Source organism: Aethalodelphis obliquidens, unplaced genomic scaffold, assembly GCF_003676395.1.
Source record: "Aethalodelphis obliquidens isolate GAN/ISIS:26980383/991018 unplaced genomic scaffold, ASM367639v1 scaffold28, whole genome shotgun sequence".
NCBI lineage: Eukaryota > Metazoa > Chordata > Mammalia > Artiodactyla > Delphinidae > Aethalodelphis > Aethalodelphis obliquidens.
Genome location: NW_020837972.1, coordinates 16,592,612 through 16,616,706, shown reverse-complemented (window position 1 = coordinate 16,616,706; position 24,095 = coordinate 16,592,612). Strand labels below are relative to the sequence as shown.

General features: G+C 45.0%; 1 protein-coding gene and 1 long non-coding RNA gene across 6 annotated transcripts in view; both read right to left on the bottom strand.

Moving 5' to 3' along the window:
• Nucleotides 1-8,210, bottom strand: part of TMEM120B (transmembrane protein 120B) — a 47,722-nt gene extending 39,512 nt beyond the window's left edge. The window contains exon 1 of one of the 4 annotated variants that reach the window (XM_027124858.1): nt 7,847-8,210. In XM_027124858.1, the coding sequence (XP_026980659.1) occupies nt 7,847-7,915 (69 nt within the window). In that variant the 5' untranslated portion in view covers nt 7,916-8,210. The remainder of the gene's footprint in view (nt 1-7,846) is intronic. The other 3 variants (XM_027124856.1, XM_027124857.1, XM_027124855.1) reach the window with 3 other exon arrangements.
• A 1,163-nt stretch (nt 8,211-9,373) lies between these two features.
• Nucleotides 9,374-19,840, bottom strand: LOC113629903 (uncharacterized). 2 transcript variants are annotated; one of them, XR_003436747.1, is made up of 3 exons: nt 19,145-19,840; nt 14,721-14,808; nt 9,374-9,463 (listed from the first exon to the last, which is right to left on the bottom strand). It is a non-coding gene; the product is annotated as an uncharacterized LOC113629903 (long non-coding RNA). The 2 variants fall into 2 exon arrangements; XR_003436748.1 differs by lacking the exon at nt 9,374-9,463 and adding an exon at nt 14,174-14,225.
• Between the last annotated feature and the right edge of the window lie 4,255 nt (nt 19,841-24,095).

Below are 24,095 nucleotides of genomic sequence, written 5' to 3'. Positions count from 1 at the left end.
ACCTGCCGGTGCAGGGGACGTGGGTTCAGGTCCTGGTCCGGGAAGATCCCACATGCCACAGGGCAACTAAACCTGTGCACCACAACTACTAAGCCTGTGCTCTAGATCCCGCGAGCCACAACTACTGAGCCTGTGCGCCTAGAGCCCGTGCTCCACAGGAGAAGTCACCGCAGTGAGAGGCCCGTGTACTGCAACGGAGAGTGGCCCCCGCTCTCCGCAACTAGAGAAAGCCACGTACAGCAACGAAGAACCAAAGTAGCCAAAAATAAATAAATAAATAAATAAAAATTTCTCTTTCTCCGAGAGAAAACGCAAGCATCATACACTACTCAATTCTTCAGTAAATGATATTTGCATGGTCATAACCACATAAATGACTGAGACTATTTTTTAAATAAATTTATTTATTTATTTATTTTTGGCTGCATTGGGTCTTTGTTGCCGTGCACGGGCTTTCTCTAGTTGCAGCTAGCAGCGGCTACTCTTCGTTGCAGTGCGCAGGCGGTGGCTTCTCTTGTTGCAGAGCATGGGCTCTAGGCGTGCGGGCTTCAGTAGTTGTGGTACGTGGGCTCAGTAGTTGTGGCTCGTGGGCTCTAGAACGCAGGCTCAGTAGTTGTGGTGCATGGGCTTAGTTGTTCTGCAGCATGTGGGATCTTCCCGGACCAGGGCTCGAACCCGTGTCCCCTGCATTGGCAGGCAGATTCTTAACCACTGTGCCACCAGGGAAGCCCGAGCCTATTTTTTTTAATAAGTCTTTTGGTACTGTTAGGTTACTTTTTGGTCTCCTGCTCATTTTATTATGAAATATTTCAGACATATTGAAAAAGACAGAAAATCATATAATAGAAAACAAATATAACATTAATACCCATATTCTCACCCTCAGTTTAAGAAATAATAGGGCACAAAGAGTTGAAAGGCCCTATGTACTCTTTCTACGTGGTATTCCCATCTGCTGCCCCAATGAGGGGAACCTCTATGCTGGTTATGTCCACCCCCACGCCCACCCCAGATCAATTCTGTCTTTCTCTGTGCCCTGGGACTGCATCTCCCAGGCTCCCTTGCCCTGCCTCCTACCTAGCCAATGGGATGCCAGGACAGAAGACTGGAGAGCGGGAGGAGAGAGAGGCTGGGGTATTGGTTCCTCCTGCCTCCTCCCTGCTTTGCTACAGCTTTTGACCACTGCAGCTCCTGTCCTGCAGCTCCCCTTTCCCTGCAACAAGCTCTGGTGACGGCCCCTTCCCTCTGCCCCTTAGGATGAGGACTGGTTCCAGCTCCAGGGACCTCGTCTTTAAACTGCCACACCTCTGTAAATAGTCCCTTCCTTAGACTTTTTTCAGTGACACCCATTTGGAAGAGTCATTTGCTTCCTGCCAGGGCCCTGCCCAAATCTCCACTATACTGAATCTGGCCCATATCACTCCCTTGCAAGTCTTTATATTTGTACTACATAGACATGTATCAGTAAGCAAAACATAGTGCTGTTTTGAATGCTTTTAACTTTATTATACATGTCATACTATACATACCCCTTGGCAACTTTTCACACAATGTTGCTGGGTTGTTTTTTTTTTTTTTTGAGGTTTTGGTGGGTTTTTTTTTAACATCTTTATTGGAGTATAATTGCTTTACAAGGTTGTGTTAGTTTCTGCTTTATAACAAAGTGAGTCAGCTATACATATACATATATCCCCATATCTCCTCCCAATGTTGCTTTTCTTTTTAAAATATTTATCCATGTTGATACATATAGCTCTAGTTTATTCATCTGATCTTCATACCACACTCTATGGATGTTCAGTGGAATTATCCATTCTGATGGACAGTTAGGTTTCCAGTTTTCAGCTGTTACAGAATTCTTATACATATCTCCTATTTGAGTTTTTAACTATGTGGATATGTATTATTTATAAAAATGTAGAATAGATCAGAGAGAGACAGACACTAACATTGGCTCTGTAAGCTGAGATACCCATAGCTCCTTTCCTACATGTCTGATTACCATCCTTTTATACCATGTATGGGAGACACAAACAATTGAATTTCTGCTGGAAGATTTGGAGATCTGCCGCCTCTCCTGTCCTCTGAGGCCCCAAACTCTGCCCCACTGGGAAGATGAGGTTAATGAGTCCAGGTGCCAGCACAGCTGTGAAACATCTAGAGATGCCCTTTCAACACAACTTGGCTGAGTCACAACTCTTGAGTCAACGTTTATTGCAAGAACTGCCGGCAATCAAGAATTCCCTGGTGGTCCAGTGGTTAGGAGTCCACACTTAGGAGTCCGAACTCTGCAGGGGGCAAGGGTTCTATCCCTGGTCGGGGAACTAAGAAACTGCAAGCCACGCGGTGCGGCCAAAAATTTTAAAAAAAGAAAGAAAGAAAGAATTGCCAGCAATGGAATCATATGCCATTTTCAGACAGGGCCCTGGTCTAGGAACATTGCAAGTTGGTGGGCAACCCAGCAGACTGCAACAGAGCCATGGCCACCACTAAAATGTGGTCACTTACAGGTGTGGCTGGTGCTAAGTTTTCAAGAGACTGCATTTATATAGTTCTCCTTCCAAGGAATCAACATCAAATAAAGATTTCTGAATGCTGAATATACTGAACTAAGACTCAGTATGCCATGGAAACACTACCAAAGATAGCAAGTTGACTTCACCTAAACTGTATCAATTCTATACTGGGAAAGATTCTGAGTCATGCGCCAGGATCGATTAGTAATGTCTGTTATAGGAGCAGTAAGTGAGGGCATCAGCATGCATGTCAGGCATTTGGAAGACAGAATAACATAATGGTTAAGTGATTAGGCTTGAGAGTCAGACTGCCTTCATGTCCAGAGTCTGCCACTTCTTAAGTTTCCTCAGTTGTGGAAGAGCTAGGGGATGAGCTATATGTTAACAGGCATGTACTGGTTTTTGAAAATCAGCTTTACAGGTAGAATTTACATACGAATTCACCAATTTTCAGGTATACATAACGAATTTTGGCAAATACATATAGTTGTGTAACCACCACCACAATCAGGACATAAAACAAAGGTTCCCAAACTTTGTTGGTTCACCACACCCTTAGCGTCTCAGTAAACTTTTCACAGAGTCCTTAAGCCAAATAATTGAAAAGTATTTATGTCCTACCAACTTAGTAGCCTCTTGGGGAAAAAAGAATACACAGAAATTGACAAAAGTATTTTTATTTCATTCAGAAGTAACCAAAATTATTTACGGATGTGTGTGCCTGTCGGGCTCTGCACAAAATCTCAAACCTTGGGAATAGATTGGACACTGTCATCCTCATTTCTTGTTCTAAATTGATTTTCACATAGTATTTGATTTTAATCAGCCCCCAAAACCCAACTTCACAAAGATATGACATCATTAAAAAGATGTGTGGGGCTTCCCTGGTGGTGCAGTGGTTGAGAGTCCGCCTGCCGATGCAGGGGACACGGGTTCGTGCCCTGGTCCGGGAAGATCCCACGTGCCGCGGAGCGGCTAGGCCCATAAGCCATGGCCGCTGAGCCTGCGCTCCACAACGGGAGAGGCCACGACAGGTGAGAGGCCCGCATACCGAAAAAAAAAAAAAAAGATGTGTGAAACATTCTTTTTAATGACAGATATTGTGTTTCCCTTGAAAATTTAAATTATCCCACAGTCCCCCTGTGAGCTTGCTGCAGCTCCTTGGAGGTGCCTTAACACAGTTTGTGAGGCACAGATATAGACTGTTTCTATTACTCCTAAAAAGATACCTGTCCAGCATCCTTCTCTGTTTTTTTTTTTTTTTTTACTACCAGTATTTTGATTTTCCTTCATGGGACCACCCCTCCACCACTCTTATTTCACGTGGTTTGAACAGCACTTATCCCAGTCCTGGGCTCCAGGGGAGACATGTTAACCAAGACCCAGCCAATTAGTGCCACAGGGTCTGGTTAAGTAAGGGATAATCACATGACCCAAGTCGGGCCAATGAGAGTTAGCCCTGGGACTCCTGCCAGAATTACAGGAGAGAAGATGCTCTGTTTCTGAGGTTTGCTGAACTGGTAGATATCAGCCTGAGGCTGCCAATGCTCATCTTTGCCACAACATGGGAGAGACTGTTGAGAAAGAAGTTGACATAGAGGAAACATACACACACTCACACACACAGACATCACTGAAGCACCTGGATCCAGCCTTGCCTGAAGCCATTTCCCACTGGACTTCCCACTACATGAGCCAATAAACATTTTTGTTTTTTGGCTTAAAGCTGGTTCAACTGGGTTTCTGCCACTTACCACTAAGAATCCTTACTAACGCATCATGTTAAAGCACCGTACAAATGAAATGAGTCCCCACAAGTCCAAAAGCTTCCTTCGAGAGCCAAGGGTCTCAGGATACTGTTGGAGCCCACTGTGTTAGGAACCCAAAAAGCATCTGATGGATACAGCAGGCCTGGGTTCAAATTCTGGCTCCTCGAGTTTCAAGTTACTTAACATCTCTTAGCCTCACTCTCATCTGTAAAGCCAGGCTGTCGTTTAGATTAAATGGAATAATCCATGTACCATACAGTCAGCTCTTATCGTTGCTGCTATTATTGTCAGCCTTTGTTTTCTAGATAAAGAAAAGCTCAGAGAGGCGGCTTGCTAAAGGTCAGATGCTAGGCAGTGGCAGAGTTCAGGCCTGAACCTAGGAATCCTGACTCCCTGTCTGGAGTTCTTTCCACAGAACCCACTTCTAGGGAAAGAGGCCCAGAAGGCAATGCAAGATGGGAGAGAAACAAAAGAGTACCCGGGGCACAGACCTGCCTTGGGTAGTAGTTAAGAGTATACAGGCCCTGTCATGGATATAGAAAACAAACTTATGGTTACCAGGGGATGTGGGGGGAGGGATAAGTTGGGAGATTGGGACTGACATATACACACTACTATATATAAAACAGATAACTAATAAGAACCTGCTGTATAGCACAGGGAACTCTACTCAATACTCTGTAACAGCCTATATGGGAGAGGAATCTAAAAAAAAAAAAAAGAGTGGATATACGTATATGTATAACTGATTCACTTTGCTGTACATCTGAAACTAACACAACACTGTAAATCAGCTGTACTCTAATAAAAATTAAAAAAAAAAAAGAGTATAGACTCTGATGTTCAATGCCTGGGTTTGAATCCTGAATCCAGTACTCATAAGCCGTGTGATTTGGGGTACATTTTTCACTCTGCAAGATGGGTATAACAGGATCTATTTCACAGGTTTTTTTTTTTTCAAGGGTTTTAATAAAATAATACTTATCTTCCTACTTCCACCCTGTCCGTCTCATGTCTATTCTATACACAGCAGCCAGAGGGATGCCCGTTTCATTGGTAACAAAAGCCAAAAATCTTACAATGGCCTACCCTGCATTTCTGTGAGGTCAGGGTTAGGGAGAGGCTTCTTCGGGCCACCTCCTTCCTGGGTGGAGAGGGACGAGGTTTCCAGAGATGCAAGACAGGAAATGCACATTAAATCACCTGCCACCACATCTGTAAGTGACCTTCTGTGGTCACACCACAGGCCACAGGGCCAAACACGCACTGGTCTCAGACTAATGCTCAATTCACTGGCATGGCCGAAACCGCAACCAGGCAAAACCAAAGTCCTCACGGTGACTCGACCTTGCCCCCGAGTCCAGAGAGGCCCTGGCAGATGCAAATCACAGGCAAAAGAAAACAGATCCTTTCCTCTAGAAAGTCCCAGAGATTATGAGTTTTTTAGGGATGGGGAGGAATTCCAAAGACCTTTCAAATCCTCTAGGATCTGAAATTAGATTTCCTCTTTCCTCCCTTCACTGGAAAAAGGGAAGAAGAGGTAAAACACAAAGATATTATACATCATCCCAAGAAAGACAGAATCAGAGAGATATGAACATGAAACCCACAAATCCCAGATTCTGAGGCAGATATAGGCAAATTAAGACAGGCCGGGATTTTCTGGTGAAAAAAAAAGACCCTTCCTATTGTTAACCTTGCCCACCTGCCTACCTGTTGTGACCTCCCTGTTCCCCAACAAATGTCTCATATCTGAAAGTCCACCCAACACAAACATAATGACAATATATACCCTACTTATTATATGCGTATTTCCAGAGACTTTCATCTCAGGAGTTCAGAGCTCTTACATTTATTATGGGGGTTGGGGGGAAGGGTGAGAAGTCAGACCTAGTCCAGTCCAGTTCCCCCACTGCCGAAGACGTGAGCAGGGGACATCACGGTTTCCACCTGGTCAGTCCTTCTACAGCCCTTGCTGTGCACCAGGGGACAAAATCCAGGGTTAATTCCCAATTCCTCTCTGTCCCTCACACACCTGAGTCCCAGAGACACCAAGTAAGAACGTAACAACAAGTCAAAAGTCTCCTTTATCTAATTGGTGTTAAGTGCATTAATTGCATAGCTCTGAAGCACTTCCCACCCTAATACCCTCCATGGCTCCACAGCTGCACATGACCTGAGAGCCTAGCAGGACAAAGCGTTAAGAAATAGCTGAGTCTTCTCGATGGCAGTGGAGCCTGAAGGGTCCCCTGGGAACTGAGTGGGCCCTAAGCCCTGGGCCTGAAGGAAAGGGCACGAACCCACACATGCTGGACAGGCCAAGAAAAAGTACCCTTCTGGTTCTGGTACCTTACTCTGTGCTCATGCCTAAAAAAGCACCCGCCTTCCTGCTCAGTCTCTCCAGCAACCCTCTCTCTATTCATCTGGACCTACGACATCATATCTAGAAAGACCCATCACAGACACCCTTGCCAATCTCCCCTCCCCTCCTCTGGACACAGTAAGAGGCCAACCAAACTGCAGACAAGAGCTACATGGACAGAGAAAATGTCACTGCTCCAGCTGAGGACAGGAAGGAGCGGGCTGGGGTGTTCCATGCGATTTAAGGCAAACAGAGCCCAACTCTGGAGAAAAGAGACACAATCCGGTAGCTGCGGAGGGAACAGCCTCATCTCCAAAAACGGTCCAGGCATCCCTCTTGGCCAACTCTAAGGTTTCCTGAGGCGTCTTTAGTCACCAAGGTAGATAGCTGAGGCCTCTGCGAACCTCCTATCAGAAACAACTTCTCCTGCCAGGCCCGCGCAGCGGCAATGCCATTCTCTCAAGGGGCCTCTTACACCCGCCCTCACCCCACCCAGTGTAAGGCTCTGGGCCAAATGGGTGAGGGCTGGGAGCAGCCTCTATCACTAAAGGAGGCAGCCCAGCTGTCACAAGTGACAGATGTCATCCACAACGCCAAACTCGGCCTGCAGCAGCGTCGGAGAGGCGGGCACAGACACAGGAGCCCCAAAGACTGAGAACAGGGGTCTCTAACCCCTAAGCAAAGTCTACGGGTTCAAGGTGAATGGCTCCCAAGCACATCTCTCAAAATGGAGCTGCAGAGGAGAGGGCTGGCCCGCCAGAGTAAAGGACAAGTGGAGCTGCCGAAAGCTGGAGGGCGGCGGTGGGGTCAGGGGAGACCCCTGAGGAGGTGGGCGCTGGGCTTTCTCTTTGAGTCCCCAAACATACCTGTTCCCTCCGGCCTCCCCCACATGGACACGCCTGGAACTTCCCCTCAGAGGCCATAGACCAACTTTCTGCAGCGAAGGAGGTGCGCGGAGCCAAGAGCCGGCGCGAGGGCGGGGGAAATGGGGAGCTTCGACTCGGCGCCCAAAGGGGATGAAGAATTGAAATACTGGGAGATGGGAGGGGGCTGGCTCACGCGGACCACCAGCCCCCAGGGCCTAGCCAGGGGCAACCTCTGGGCCCTAATGGTTCCCACCGCCCGGGCTGGGCAAGCAGGAAGCGGAATACCCTGCACATCAGGTAGCAGAGTTTCAGGACTAGGTGGCCCGGTCCTACCTGCAGTTCCTGAAATTCTCCCTCCAGCTCGTGCCACTCGCGCTCGCAACGCTCCAGCTGGCCGGCCATGGTGCAGTGGTGCGAGGCGGAGGCGGTTGCTCCTGCAGCGTGGCGCGGCCGGCCACCAGCACCCCACGCCTGTCCGCTCGCCGGCCGCCTTCCGAGGCACCAGCTGTTCCTGCGCAGCGGGAGCCACGCGCGCACCTGACGTCACAGCCCCGGCCCTGGTGCCCGCCCCACCCCTCGCCGGGAGTCAGGCCCTGCGCATGCGTACGCTCCGCCCCGGCTCCGCCCACGCGCGTCGGGGGCCTGCCGGGGGGTTGCTGTGGCTTTGCAGAACTTGGTAGGGTCTACGGCTGCCCCCGCCTTGGGAATGCTTCTGCGCCTCCAGAATCTCTCTCGCCTAGTTTGGGTGGGGAACTTGTCCGCAAACCGCATTTGTAGAGCTTATTTTACTTAAATTGTGTGTATTGGGGGTGTCTGGGATCCGGAGGTAGAAGGGAGACTGCGGGGAGGGAGCATTGCCTTAACTGAGCCAAAGCCAACGACGGCCTGAAGAGAGGGCCCTGTCATCTCACATTGTCATTATTTACTTCAACCAATACATCCTAGATCCTGCCCTCTAAGACTCTAGGTGACTCTCTTGACAGCTGTTTCTGTCGCTCAAATGACATAACCACCTCAATGCTAATTGAATCCAAATTCCGTCACCTCCCGGGCGTAGTCCTGCAAGATCTATCCCTGCCTAGTTTTCGAGTCACATCTCCTATCTCATCCCTCTCGATAAGTACTCTCCAGCCACGGTTTTTGTTGGTTTCTTCTTCTTACCCTTGCATGGAATATTCTTCCCTCTAAATCTTCATAAGGTTGCCTTTTTCTCATCATTCTAGCCTTAGTTCAAATGACACCTGTATTAGTTTCCTAGGGCTGCCCGAATTACAAACTGGGTTAAGTACCACAAACTGGGTGGCTTGAACAACAGAAATGTATTCTCTCACAGTTCTGGAGGCTAGAAGTGAGAAATCAAGGAGTCAGCAAGATCATACTCCCTCTGAGACTCTGAGTAGAATCTTCTCTTGCTTCTTCATAGCTTATGGTGGTGGTGGTCAACCCTCAGCATTCTTTGGCTTGCAGCTTCACCCCTCCAATCTCTGCCTCTGTTTTACATGGCCTTTTTCCCTACGTGCTTGTCTCTGTGTGTCCTCTCCTCTTATAAGGACACCAGTCTCCTTGGATTAAGGGCCCACCCTACTCCAACATGAACTCATCTCAGTTTAACTAATTACATCTGCAAAAACCTAGTTCCAAATAAGGTCACATTCTGAGGGAGTGAGTATTAGAACTTCAACATATCTTTCTGTGGGACAAAATTCAACCTGTAACAACATCTCTAAAAAAAAACTGTTCCTGAACACCCAACGGGTCATGCCTCCTCCCAGTCACATTTCACCTGCTTTATCTCCTTCGTACAACTTACCATTATATGGAAGTGTTTGTCTCCATGTTTCCCTCCATGGGTATATACACTCCCTTTGTTGAGTGTATTTCATTGTATGGATGGATCCATTTGTTTATCCGTTCACCAGTTGAGGTAACTTTGGGATGTTTCCAGTTTGGCTGGATTATAAACAAAAGATTTTAAATTAAGTTTTTAAATATAGTCGTTTTAAATGTAAGTTTTTAAATGTAAAATTTTTTTAATTAAGAAAAAGATGACAGTTTCATATAAAAATCCAGACTTTTACTTTCTCTTGAAAAGTGGAAAGATCTGGCCACACTGGGCTCATGTTCGTGCTCGGCAATGGGCTGGACCAGAGGAACACATGTCCGCTTCACAGGAGGCTCGCCAGCTGCCACAGTCCCCTGCAGGCTCAGTTGTACTGCGCTAGCCTACTTCATGTAGGCTGGAGACAGCTGAGCTTGAGACTCCTGATACAATGTGTCATGAAGTTTGCAAAACCAGATAAATCACTCACTTGGTGAAAAAACAGAAAATAGTTTATTTAATTGGGGTTAGTAGAATCAAAAAGGAAATCCAGGGCTTCCCTGGTGGCGCAGTGGTTGAGAGTCCGCCTGCCAATGCAGGGGACACGGGTTCGTGCCCCGGTCCGGGAAGATCCCACATGCCATGGAGTGGCTGGGCCTGTGAGCCATGGCTGCTGAGCCTGCACGTCCAGAGCCTGTGCTCCGCAACAGGAGAGGCCACAACAGTGAGAGGCCCGCGTACAGCAAAAAAAGAAAAGGAAATCCAGGGCCTTGAAGGATGAATTAAATGTCACCAAGCAGAGGATTTGGGACGACGATCCCCCTTTACCTATGCTTGCAGCTGCTCGATCCTGGGCTGAAGAGGCTGGCCTTGCCCCCCAGGGAGAGCTAGGCAGATGTACCTTCTCTGCAAGTTGGCCAGCGGTCAGGTTGCAAATCTTAGGGACTGTTCTCTGTGGGGTCAGGACTTTACGTGCATTATTCACAAGCCTTTCTGTAGATGGCACAGGCTGGCCACCCCCATCAGTGTAGCTGCTTAGGTGCCAGAAGTATCAGATCTTACCTGGCTGCCACCCTGTCCCGGTTTCTGCCCAAAGAGCTTTCAGACTCACTCATCAGCTTCCTGGGGCTGGATGTGCCTCTTCTTAGGGATTTTGACCATGATACGTGAGAATGGTGAGAATGTGCGTTGCAAGATTCCTCCCCCACCCCCTCCCCACACCACCAGGGGGAAATCTCTCCTATTTGCTTATTTTAAGGCACTCTACTTAGGGACCTACCAGCTGTAGAATTTGCTCAGTCAGCTGGGGAGAGTCATAAAAGTAGCAAACGGGAATTCCCTGGTGGTCCAGTAGTTAGGACTTGGTGCTTTCACTGCCCAGGGCTAGGGTTCAATCCCTGGTCTGGGAACTAAGATCCCACGAGCCTCGTGGCGTGGCCAAAAAATAAAGGAACACATAGCACCTACTATGTGCTTGGCGTTCTTCTATGCACTTTATGTATATGTGTTAATGCATTACGTATATGTATAATGCACGACGACCTTATGAGGAAGGACCTTTATTATCCCTATTCGACAGGTAAGTACTCTAAGGCATGGTTTCTCCAGCTTTCAGTGTGCTTTAAACCACCTCCTGGAGATCTTGTTAAAATGCATATTGTGATTCAGTAGGTTCTAGGAAGGATCCAAGATTCTGTAATTCTACAAGCTCCCAGCCAATACTACTGGTTCAAGGACCACACTTGAAATAGCAAGGGTCCAAGGTACAGAGAGGTGAAAGAACTTTCCCCAGCTCATCCAGCTACTGGTAGCTCTGTTACTTATGCACTGCAGGATGCCAAGAGCCTATTCTAAAATAAGAGCAGCTGCCCAGGGAGAAGTGAAAATTCCAGGGACTTTTCCTTCGTCTGCTTCCCACAAACGCCCTTGCTCAAAATAGTCCCTCCCACAAAAAAAAATAGTCCCCAAGACTGTAACAAGCAATTTGTGCAAAGATGGTTATAGCAGCATTTTTCAGATCAGCCACACACTGGAAGCATCCCAAGTGCCCCACGAGAGGAAAACAGTTAAGTAAGCTGCAGTCTGTCTTGGGAATTCCCTGGCAGTCCAGTGGTTAGGACTGAGCGCTTTCACTGCGGTGGCCCGGGTTCAATCCCTGGTTGGGCAACTAAGATCCTGCACGGTACGAGGTGCAGCCAAAAAATTAAAAAACAGAAAAAAAAAAAAAAGCTATAACCTGTCTATTTCATGTAATACTATATGGCTGTTAAAAATTATTATGGGAACTAAATGGATACCTTTAAACAGGTACATTAAAGCATGTTTAAGTAAAAAAGTAGATCTCCAAATAATGTATATATACTGATTAAAGTTATATGATCATTCGTGTACCCTGAAAGAGATTGAGTGAATTTAGTATAACAGAAATAGTCCAGCATATGGTGGGAGGGAAGAAGGAAAGAAGGGAATTGAAAGAATTTCTCTTCCAATAAATAATATTGGGGCAAGTGAAAAAAAAAAAATAGTCCACCATATAAACTGATGGAATTTTCTTTTTTCTGTTAAAATAATTTTTAAAAGAAGAAAACAAAGCAACAAAAATTTATTGGTGGCACTAAATAGAGCAGTTTTTTGGGTTTTTTTTGTTTTGCGGTACACAGGCCTCTCACTGTTGTGGCCTCTCCCATTGCGGAGCACAAGCTCTGGACGTGCAGGCTCAGTGGCCACGGCTCATGGGCCCAGCCGCTCCGCGGCATGTGGGATCTTCCCGGACTGGGGCACGAACCCGTGTCCCCTGCATCGGCAGGCAGACTCTCAACCACTGCGCCACCAGGGAAGCCCCAATAGAGCAGTTTTGATAGAGGGAAAACGTAGAGGCAAAAGGGTTTTAAAAGTAGTCTGAACACAGTAGATTAAACCCAGGTTTTTTTTGAATTTTTTTTATACAGCAGGTTCTTATTAGCTATCCATTTTATACATATTAGTGTATATATGTCAATCCCAATCTCCCAATTCATCACACTACCACCCCTCCTATAATGTTTTTCCTGAAATGTTGTTCAGGTGTTTGATAGAAATTTTAAACCCCTATCTTTCTGTTCACAGGTTTATAATGTAAACAGTATTATCTATAAAAATTTATTTGTTTAATATTTACTCTCCAGGTATCAAAATGTCCTTTATGTCCTTATTCAGTTATTTGCATTACTGGGCCTACCTGGGACTGTAAAGTCCTGGCTGGCTGGGGCTGTGTGATTTACTAGTCAGACAGACCTGAGTTCAAATCCCAGCCCTGCCACTTGCCAGATGCGTGACCCTGAGTACATAATTCGCCTTCTCTGTAAGTTGGGGGTTGCTCTGTAGGATTGTTTTGAGGACTAAATGAGATGACGTAGGTAAAGTGCCTGATATGTAAGCACCAGAAAGCACTAACTTTATATATTTGGGTTTTAAAAAAACAAACATTTTATTTTGGGATACTTTTTTTGGGGGGCTGTGCCGCACGGCATGTGGGATTTTAGTTCCCTGACCAGGGATCAAACCCGCGCCCCCTGCAGTGGAAGCACAGAGTCTTTTCTTTTTTCTTTTTTAAATATTTAATTATTTGGCTGTGCTGGGTCTTAGTTGCGGCATGTGGGATCTAGTTTCCCGACCGGGGATCGGACCCGGGCCCCCTGCATTGGGAGCGCAGAGTCTTAGCCAGCGGACCAGCAGGGACGTCCTGGGGTACTTTTAGATTTACAAACATGACGGCAAAGATAGTGCAGAGAGTTCCCATTTACTCTCCTTCACTCATTTCCCCCTAATGTTGACAATTTACATAACCATGGCATCTTTATCAAAACTAAGAAATTAACAAAGGCATGTTACTATGAACTAAACTCCAGAATTTATTCAAGTTTAACCAGTCTTTCTACTGATGTCCTTTTTCTGTTGCACGATTCAATCTGACACCACATTTAAATATCATGTCTCCATATTCTCCTGGTCTGTGATAGTATCTCAGTCTTCCTTGTTTTTTTCACGACCTTGACAGTTTTGAACAATAAAATGTATATATATTTAATAATAGCTTTATTGAGCTATCAAGATGATTAACTTTATGTCTCAACTGACTGAGCCACGAATGCTCAGGTATCTGGTTAAACATTATTCTGGATGTGTCTGCAAGGGTTTTTCCAGAAGAGATTGTTTGGATCAGTAAACTGAGTAAAGCAGCTTCTCTTCCCCAATATAAGAAGGCCTCGTCCAATCAGCTGAGGGTCTGAATAGAACAAAAAGGTAGAGGAAGAGAGAATTCTCTCTCTCTGCCTGACCCGTTAAGCTGGGACTTCAGTCTCCTGCCCTGGGACTGGGATTTACACCATCAGTTCTCTTGGTTCTAAAGCCTTCAGGCTCAGACTGGAGTTACACATTTTGTTTATCCATTCAACTGTAAATGGAAAATTTTTTTTCCACTTTTTGATTATTATGAATACTACTACTACAAACATTTGTGCACAAGTTTTTGTGTGGACACATGTTTTCTTTTCACTTTGTATTACACTCAGGAGTGGAATTGCCTAGTCAGATGGTACCTTTAACATTTTGAGGAAGCAATAAACTGGTTTCCAAAGTGGCTGCATTTTACATCCTCACCAGCAAAGTACTAGGGTTCCAATTTCTCCACATCCTGGTCAACACTTGTTATTTTCTCTGTTTTACATTTTAGCCAACCTTGTGATTTTGTGTGAAGTGTATCTCACTGTGGGTTTTTTTTTTAAATAAATGTATTTATTTATTTATTTTTGGCTGCACCGGGTCTTCATTGCTGCGCGCGGGTTTTCTCTAGTTGCAGCGAGCGGGGACTCCTCCTTGTTGCGGTGCGCAGGCTTCTCACTGCGGTGGCTTCTCCTGTTGCAGAGCACAGGCTTTAGGCACGCGGACTTCAGTAGTTGTGGCGCACTGGCTTAGTTGCTCCGCAGCATGTGGGATCTTCCTGGGCCAGGGATCGAACCCGTGTCCCCTGCATTGGCAGGCGGATTCTTAACCACTGCGCCACCAGGGAAGTCCCTATTTTTCCCATTCTGTGTGTTGATTTATATACATATACTTTTTAACTTATCCAAAAAATCTCAAACTTAAAGAAAAGTTGCAAGTACAGTACAAATAACTTATTTTTCAAACCCATTCAGCATAGATTGCTCATCCAGTTCACCCCATCACTCCTGAATACTTTAGTGGGCATTTCCCACAATCAAGAACATTCTCCTAATCAACCAAAGTACAAGCATCAAAATCAAGAAATTAACACTGATACATTACTCCTTCTAATCCTCAGACCCCATTCAAGTTTCCCAATTGTGCCAAAAACGTCCTTCATAGTAAATGGATCCAATCCAGGCTCACCTGCCGTGTGTAGTTGTCATGTCTCTTTAGCCTCCTTTCATATAGAACAGTTCCTCAATCTTCCTTCATCTTCCTGCTCTTGAAATTTCTGAACAGGACAGGACAGTTACTTTGTAGAACTTTCCTCACTTAGGGTTTGCCTAATAGGTCCTCTGATTAGACTGAGGTTAGGTATCTTTGCTGGGACAACCGCAGAAGTGATGCTATTTTCTCCTCACTGCAGCTCAACAGGTGGCACAGAATTCCAATGTGTCCCACTACTGACGACGTTCACTTTGCTTAAGGTAGTGTTTTCCCGGTTTCTCCCCTGTCAAGTTACTCTTATTCCCTTTGCAAGTATTTTATGGGAGATACTCTAACTACGTAAATACCCTGTTCTTCATCAAACTTTCCATTTATTTATATCAGCATGAACTCATGTTTTTTATCTTAGTCAACGAGTTATAATCCATTACTATAACTATTTTGATGCTCAAGTTGTCACAGACTTGGCCACTGAGATTCACTTTTAGCTGACTTCTGTCTTTTTGATAGATCCCCAACATTCTTCAAGCATTTCCTTACTTTTTTTTTTCTAATTTATTTATTTTCTATTTATTTTATTTTTGGCTTCGTTGGGTCTTCGTTGCCACGCAGGTTGCGGTGAGCAGGGGGCTACTCTTTATTGTGGTGTGCGGGCTTCTCATTGAGGTGGCTTCTCTTGTTGTGGAGCATGGGCTCTAGGCGCGTGGGCTTCAGTAGTTGCAGCACGCAGGCTCAGTAGTTGTGGCTTGCGGGCCCTAGAGCACAGGCTTAGTAGTTGTGGTGCACGGGCTTAGTTGTTCCGCAGCTTGTGGGATCTTTCCAGACAAGGGCTCGAATCTGTGTCCCCTGCACTGGCAGGAGGATTCTTAACCACTACACCACCAGGGAAGCCCGCATTTCCTTACTTTTTGACACAAAAAGATGTTCCAAGCACATCTTATACTTTGCCAGCTCCAACTCTGAAATCAGCCATTTCTCCAAGCATTCCTGGTTCTTTCCAGTGGAGAATGGCATTTAGAAACCAAGTTGGATTTTTTAATTAATATATTTATTTATTTGGCTGTTCCAGATCTTAGTTGTGACATGCGGGATCTAGGTCCCTGACCAGGGATAAAACCTAGGCCCCCTGCAATGGGAGTGCAGAGTCTTAACCGCTGGACCACCAGGGGAAGTCCCACCAAGTTTGTTTTGTTTTGTTTTTTGTTTTTGGCTGTGCCATGCAGGATCTTAGTTCCCTGACCAGGGATTGAACCCAGGCCCTTGGCAGTGAAAGCGTGGAGTCCTAACCACTAGACCACCAGGAAATTCCCTAGAAATCAAGTTCTGGGTACTAGATGTGTGTGTTCATCACTATGGGATGTCACTATTCTCTTCTCTCTGAGGACAGATCTAGGGTCTATATTTATATATTATGCATGTATATATGTACACATTTACACCTTTATTTATAATTCTATTTATAAATATTGAAAACCATGACTTCACACCAATATCCAATTCCAGTCCACAGAGTTCATTCTAGTTTGTCCCCTTCCAGATTCACTATTCCCCTCTCCAGCAGTGGGAAACCTGGCTCCTGTCATCCTTAATATATTTACTTATCTGATCATTCCTCCTCATATGTAACCAATCTCCCATGGCCACCACCATCCTGTGCCCAGTCCTCAGGCCAACCTTGCCCCAAATAAATCTTTGATTTTTTAAAATATTTATTTATTTATTTGGCTGCACCGGGTCTTAATTGCGGCGTGTGGGATCTAGTTCCCTGACCAGGGATTGAACCCCGGCCCCCTGCATTGGGAGCGTGGTGTCTTAACCACTAGACCACCAGGGAAGTCCCCCAAATAAGTGTATCTTAATGAGAAGGATGATGAGTACGTTGATCTCTTTCTTTGGCTTAGTGTCCAGATTAAAACGTCTTTTTTTCTTATGTGAAAACTTACCCAACCTCCAGTGGCCATTATCAAAGAGATGTGAGTGGAAGGAAGTGCTTGATAAAGATTTAGAAACTGAACACTTCCTAATTCGTCTCAAAAGCCATCTAAGAGGGGCTTCCCTGGTGGCGCAGTGGTTCACAGTCCGCCTGCAGATACAGGGGACACGGGTTCATGCCCCGGTCTGGGAAGATCCCACATGCTGCGGAGCGGCTGGGCCCGTGAGCCATGGCCGCTGAGCCTGCGCGTCCGGAGCCTGTGCTCCGCAACGGGAGAGGCCATAACAGTAAGAGGCCCGCGTACCGCAAAAAAAACAAAAAACAAAAACAAAAGCCATCTAAGAACGTTTGAGGAATGTATTTATTATTAGACATCTTTGCTGTCCTCATTTGTTGCAGACACAAAAAGCGCTATATCCTGGGTCCCAGCCAACCCTGTTATTTTGGAGGCTCTCTGTCAAGAAACAGGGAGAAAACATCCAGTGTCTTCGATGCATTTGAAGAATTAGGTCTGACAGTTCCCTAATGAAGGCATATTTACCAGGTTCTTTTGTATAATGGTGGATATTGGAGGAAGATTGTAGGTAGTGGGAAATTCACCAAAACGTTTTCCAATCACCAGGGGAAGTGTTGGCTGCTTTTTGGTTTTGGTTTGGTTTGCTTTTGAGCCTGCAAGACTAAATCTTATTTAATTGCGCCACCTGCTGGCAACTTCACAGAATTTCTTTTTCTTCCAACAAAAGGCAAAACTCAACAGATTTATTCACAAATAGTCTTTTTTTCTTTCACCTGAAAAACTACTACTCACAGAGCTGGGGTGGTGGAAATATGTCAACATTCTTCATCTTTAGTAAAAAAAAATTTGCTTTCCACATTTTCAACAATGAGACTATATTACCTTTTTATGGTGACATATAATGTATACAGAAAAATGCATAAATTGTACGTGTACAGTTTAAATAGTAATCATAAAGAGAATCTGTGTGACTAAGACCCAGGTCAAGAATAACATTGCCAACAACAACAACAAAAAGAAGACATTGCCATCACCTTAGATAACCCCAGACCGCTCTTCCCTGATCCTAACCTTCTCCCTCCCTTCCCCTAAGGTAACCACTATCCTGATTTGGGGGATAATCATTTGAGCATGAATTACTTTTAAGCAGAAAACAACTAAAGTATTAAGTTTAAAAAATAATATAGGGCCTTCTCTGGTGGTGCAGTGGTTAAGAATCCGCCTGCCAGTGCAGGGGACACGGGTTCAAGCCCTGGGCCGGGAAGACCCCAACATGCCGTGGAGCAACTAAGCCCGTGCACCACAACTACTGAGCCTGAGCTCTAGAGCCCGCAAGCCACAACTACTGAGCCCGCATGCCACAACTACTGAAGCCTGTGCGCCTAGAGCCCATGCTCTGCAACAAGAGACGCCACCGCAGTGGGAAACCCGTGCAACCGCAATGCGGAGTAGCCCCCGCTTGCTGCAACTAGAGAGAGCCCGCGCGCAAAAATGAAGATCCAATGCAGTCAAAATTAATAAATAAAATAAAAAGTTATTAAGAATTTCAGAACAGTAACAGCAGAATATTAAGCCAAGCACAAGGCACTTCTGAGCATGAGGCCCTGTGTGACTCCCCTGTGAGGAGGGTTGTACTAACTGGTGTATTTTGAGTCCATTTAAGGGTTTCCTTGTTTGCATTTTCATTATTTTTCTGTTCTTTATGAGGTACCTATGAAACAGTTCATTCCTTTCAGGGCAGGTCCATTCTTGGCTTGGGACTCTTCTAAGATGCTCTGTCTCAAGGAGAAAACAGTTTAAAGAGAAGGTGGCTACCCAAACGAGAAAAGCCCAGTAATTGTCTGAGCAACTTCCTAAGGATACCCAAGAATCACCTTCTCTTTCCTTTTCATGGTTTGCATCCTTAATTAGAATTCATAACTTGGCAGTTGGGGAGGTTTTACTGCCTGCCAGGTTGAGACTTTCTTAGACAGTTTTCCCAACTTCTCCCTGTTCAACCAATCACTGTGGTCAAAAAGTCACCTTCTGCCTCAGCCCCTGCCAGCACAGCAAGTTCAAGAAAACACAGTGGTTCCTGGCCACTGGATTTGGAGCCAACCTTCCTCAGCCTGGCATCTGGACCTCCTCACTCCCAGTCTACCCCCACTCTGTTCATAGGGCGTTCAACACGATCTCCCATGTTGTGTGAGGCCATCCTTCCACTTTGGTCAAGACAGTGTCCGGAGTCACTACACTATCATGCTTACCTCCAGGACCTTGCCCAGGGTATTCGTATCCCTGAACCCTGCCGTCCTTCCTTTCTGAGTGTGAACTCGTCAAGGACAGGGGCTGAATTATATTCATCTTTGAATCTCCAAAGATAACACGTTTTCCACAAGGAATCAAGTTGATGAACTGACACAGGGGACTTCCAAAACATTTCTAACTTTTACGTCACAAAATCACACTTACCTCTATGCAGACTTGTTTCTTTTCTGGCTCTTATTCAACATCTCTTCCTAATGATTTCCTGACTGGGATTCCTGACGAGGACCTACTTTTATGTGGGCGAGAAGGTGTGCCTTATTTTTTTTTTTTTAAATAATACTTCTTTTCAACCTGGCACATAGTCACCCAAATGTGTCCTTATTGAGTCCTTAAGTCTTTCAGAATATAAGAATTCATGGTGGGACTTCCCTGGTGGTCCAGTGGTTAGGACTCTGCACTTCCACCGCAGGAGCCCAGGTTCCATCCCTAGTGGGGGAACTAAGATCCCACAAGCGCCGCGGTGCGGCGGAGAGAGGGAAAAAAAAAAGTCATGGGGAAAAAGAAAACAGGGAAAATTCTTTCAACCTAAAACCTTTACTTAACACACATGTAAAAAAGAATAGTCTTGTAAAACGTTTCTAAAATCGAAAATTAAGTTCCAGTGATCACATTCTGGCCTTACATTTCTAGTTTCCGTAATTGTGCAGCAAGGCATTCGAGCGGTCCCGAAATTCAGCTTTCCATTCAGCCACTCTTGCCGCGCTTTCTCCCTCCGCCCTTTCGGCTTTGGAACACGATCCCGCCCACTTCCGGCAGAGGCGTCCACAGCGCAGGCGCAACTCCTGGAGCCATTCACCGACCTCCTGGTCTAGTGCCGAAGTACGCGCATGTGCAAGAGAGGGGCGGGGCTGGTTAATTGGGAGGGAGAAGGCAGGTCCACGGAACTCACGTGACTGTCTCCGCCCCCCTAAATAGGCAGGAGCAGCCGAGAGCCGCCTCAGGGTTAAGACAGCGCACGCGCACTGAGTGAGGAACGTGGCGAGGAACGAGGGCAAGCCTTTACGCACGCTCATTTAAATAAGGCAAGCAGCTTCTCGCGTCAGTTCTTAACCCGCCTCCTTTCTGTTTTACCCGCCTCTGACTTTTAAAGGGCCAGAGATCTTTTTCACCGAATTGCTTTTTAAAAAAAAATTTTTTTGAGAGCCTTCTGTGTGCCGGGCCCAGCTTACATTGTCTTCTGTGTGCATTTTCCAATTTTTCCTTTGTAATACGTGTCATAATTACTTTAATATGTATATTTTTGCGTAAATTTCTTTCCCCGCCCTAATTGTACCATTCCCTTGGAGGCAATTCTCTGAAACGGGAGGCAATGTGGTGTTCTGAGCAGGTCTTCCTAGGTCAAAAAGTCTAAGATTGAATCCTGGCTCAGCCACTTATTTTGCTCTTTTACTCTGGGTATCTTCCTTAACTTTTGTGAACCTAAGAGTTTGCAGATTTTTAAAATGAAGGTAAGGCTACCTACCTCCCTCATAGAATTGTTGTGAAAACACACGTACATTTTTTTAAAAACTCTGTAAAGTACCAAGTACTGTGCCTCATACCAGCTATCTATTAAATATATAGTAGTCAGTAGTAGTTAAGTGGAATTAGAAAATAGCTTTATAGTTTCTGTAACATGGTTCCAGATGGTTCTTCAGGAGGATTTAACTAATTGCCAGGATGGCTAGTGGTAGGTAATGGTGCATTTTTCCCCACAGTGTTGGCAATATCACAGTCCATGATTTTTACACATTTTTCTAGTCTAGACAGTATGTAATGCATGGCAGGGTTATTTTAACTCTCATTTCTTTAATTGCTGGTGAGGTTGTGCATATTTCCTTGGGATGATTTATTAGCTGTATTTCTTTGCCTAAGAACTATTTTCAAACACCATAATTTCCCCTGGCTTATCCCGGTAGACATTATGTTAGGTTCTGACAGAGCATTTCCTTGACCAACTTTAAAAAAAAAAAGGATGGGGAGCTGTGGGCAGTGAAAGGAAACCTTGCAAGGAAGGGATAAAACAAGAGATCAGAGCTCATCCCTGAAAGCAGCACTGTCCAATAGAACTTTCTATGGTAAAGGAAATGTTCTGTATCTGCGCTGTCCCCTAGGAGAGCCAGTTGCCACAAGTGCCTACTGGATACTTGGAACGTGGCTAGTACAACTGAGGAATTGACTTTTTACTTTTATAAAATCCTTTGATGGCATAACCCTAGAGATTAAGAAAGGAGAGAAAGGAGAGGAAAAGAGGGGTCCCATAGAGTCGCTCAGAAGTGACCTCATCCTGTTTGGGGAAGGAAAAGCACCTCTTACTGAGGAGGCTGTAAAACATTTAGGATCTAGTCTCTTATGGTCTTACATCTTGACCTTAGGATTGATTTCTAGTACTACTGTGCTGTAGGTAAGTGGCTCAGTTGAGCACAGAAGTATTTGAACAACGTTGATCCCCTAGTGTGGTAAATGGACCCAGAGGTGACCATTTGTAAAACATTTGAAAAAATATTTCCATTGTTCCACTTTCAAAAATATTGCTTTTGTTAAACCCAATGTTTAGTTTTTCTTGTAATACATTTTGTTAACCTGTGTAAAAGGATTAAATTTCATTATGGTTTTTAAAATGCTATTTTTATGTGAATTTAAGTGCAGCCACATATTGTTTTTTAAAACCATATGGTCTACCACTAATTTCCCAAAGTTGCAATAAACTCTAAAAAGAAAAAAAAAGGTGGCCTCATATATACGATGGGACTCAAATTTAGACTTTTGGCATCGTTCCCAAGGGAGAGTCCCAGAGAGTCAGTCGTGACAAGAATGGTGTGCTCAGTTTGCAAAAATCTATCAAGCTATGCACCGAGGATATTTCCACTTTTATGTATGTATTTTATACTTCAGTAAAAATTTAAATAACATTTTCTGCACTTTGTGTTACCCTCTTTAGGCATTTCTCTGATTTTTAATTTAGCAGAAGTCTCAAAAAAAAAAAAAGTGGCCTGTGACTCTCTCTGGACATCTGAGAGCCCCTAGAGGGCGCTCGTTCTGCACCGGAGACTTTTAAAAAACAGCTTTATTGAGAGAATTCACCATACAATTCACCCGTTTAAAATGTACAACTCGATGGTTCTTAGTATATTCACAGAGTTATGCACCCTTCATCAAGTCAATTTTAGAATATTTTCATCACTGCAAAAAACAAACAAACAAACAAACCTGCCCTTTAACTATCACCTTCCCATCTCCCCATCTCCCCCTTCCCAAAGTAACCACTAATCTACTTTCTGTCTCTATAGATTTGCCTATCCTGGACATTTCATATGAATGGAAACAAACAACGTATGACCTTTTGTGTCTGGTGTCTGGCTTCTCTCACTTAGCGTAATGTTTTCGAGGTTCATTCATGTTGTAGCCTGTGTCAGTATTTCATTCCTTTTTATGGCTGAATAATATTCCACTGTATGGATAGATGACATTTTTTTATCCGTTCCATTCTCTTTTTTTTTTTTTTTTTTGGCCATGCCATTCGGCTTGTGGGATCTTAGTTCCCTAACCAGGGATTGAACCCGGGCCCCCTACAGTGGAAACATGGAGTCTTAACAACTGGGCTTCCAGGGAAGTCCCAATTCTAGCCATTCAAATCTGGCAAGTGATTATCAGAAGGGTGTACGGGACAGAAGACCTCAAGCTTGATGTTCCTGGCACTTCGGTATTAAGGAGTGGCCAGTCCATAGCACCTGCTCAGGAGCTTGTGAGTTATGCTACCAAATTCTGACTCCATAAGGAGAATAATCTCATAGATTTGTAACCTGCCCATCCAGATTGCCTGCCGAGGCAGATAAACGTTAACCTGCCCCAGATTCTTCTCTAGGGGACAGTCCTTGCTTCCCCTGAGCCAGGGTTTGATTAGTGGTTGTAAAAGGGCTTCTTGGAGGGGTGGGACTGAGGCTTGAGGCTGTGTCTTAGCCTGGCCTTGGGAGAGAGAAAACTAGACCATTGAGGTGCCACTCAGCGGGTGGCAGGGCAGCTCTGGACAAAGCCACAGCACAGGGATGGTTTGCACCAGGATAGAACCTGCTGGAACAGCTGGCCAGGTACGTGGGTAGGAGAGGAGAATGCCTTGAGGAGAACCACAGCATCTGCGGCATGACTGGCCCTGGGCAGACTCCAGACCCTAGGTGAGCCAGTCATGAATTTGGGATTGGAATTTGGAAAGAGCCAATTAATTTCTGTGAGTGTTTGGAACCGAACCGAGGTGGAACCATGAGCATGAGAAAGCTGATTGGCAGAATGAGAAAGATGAAGGAGACATGGAGAGAGAGAGAGAGAGAGAGAATGGCTTTGCTGTTGGCAGCTTTCCAACACTCTTGTATCCTTAATAAATTTCCTTAATTAGATAGTGTGAGATGGTTCTCTACCTGCAACCAAAGGAACCTTGGATAAGGCATTAAGATACACTGTATAGAGGGGTGGGATAGGGAGGGTGGGAGGGAGGGAGACGCAAGAGGGAAGAGATATGGGAACATATGTATATGTATAACTGATTCACTTTGTTATAAAGCAGAAACTAACACACCATTGTAAAGCAATTATACCCCAATAAAGATGTTAAAAAAAAAAGGTACACTGTATAAGGTCTATGTCAATTACCTTCTAATGAGACAGAGAGACACCCAACAAATTAACTACAAATAATGTGATACATGTGGAAATTAGAGCAAAATTCCCATTCCAGTGGGAGTGAAGAGCAAAGCAGTGAAGGGGAGCCCACTGGTAATCAAAGAAAAGCCATCAGAACAAGACTTTTGTCTATGAGATGGGTAAAGAGCTTTAAAAATAATACTCAATGTGGGCAAAGGGTAAAGATGGGGGAAAAAACAGACACTCTTCTATTCTGTGTATGGAACTGATACAATCTTTCAGGAGGGCAATTTGGTGACATATATCAAGAGTTCAGAAATGCTCACACCCTTTGACCCACAATTCTGTCTCTAGGAATCTTTCCTAAGGAAATAAGCTGCGATGCATAACCACATTTAAACGGAAGGACATTCATCAGATCAACATTTATAATGGGGAATATAGGCAATAAATCTGATGCCCATCACCAAGAGACTGGTGA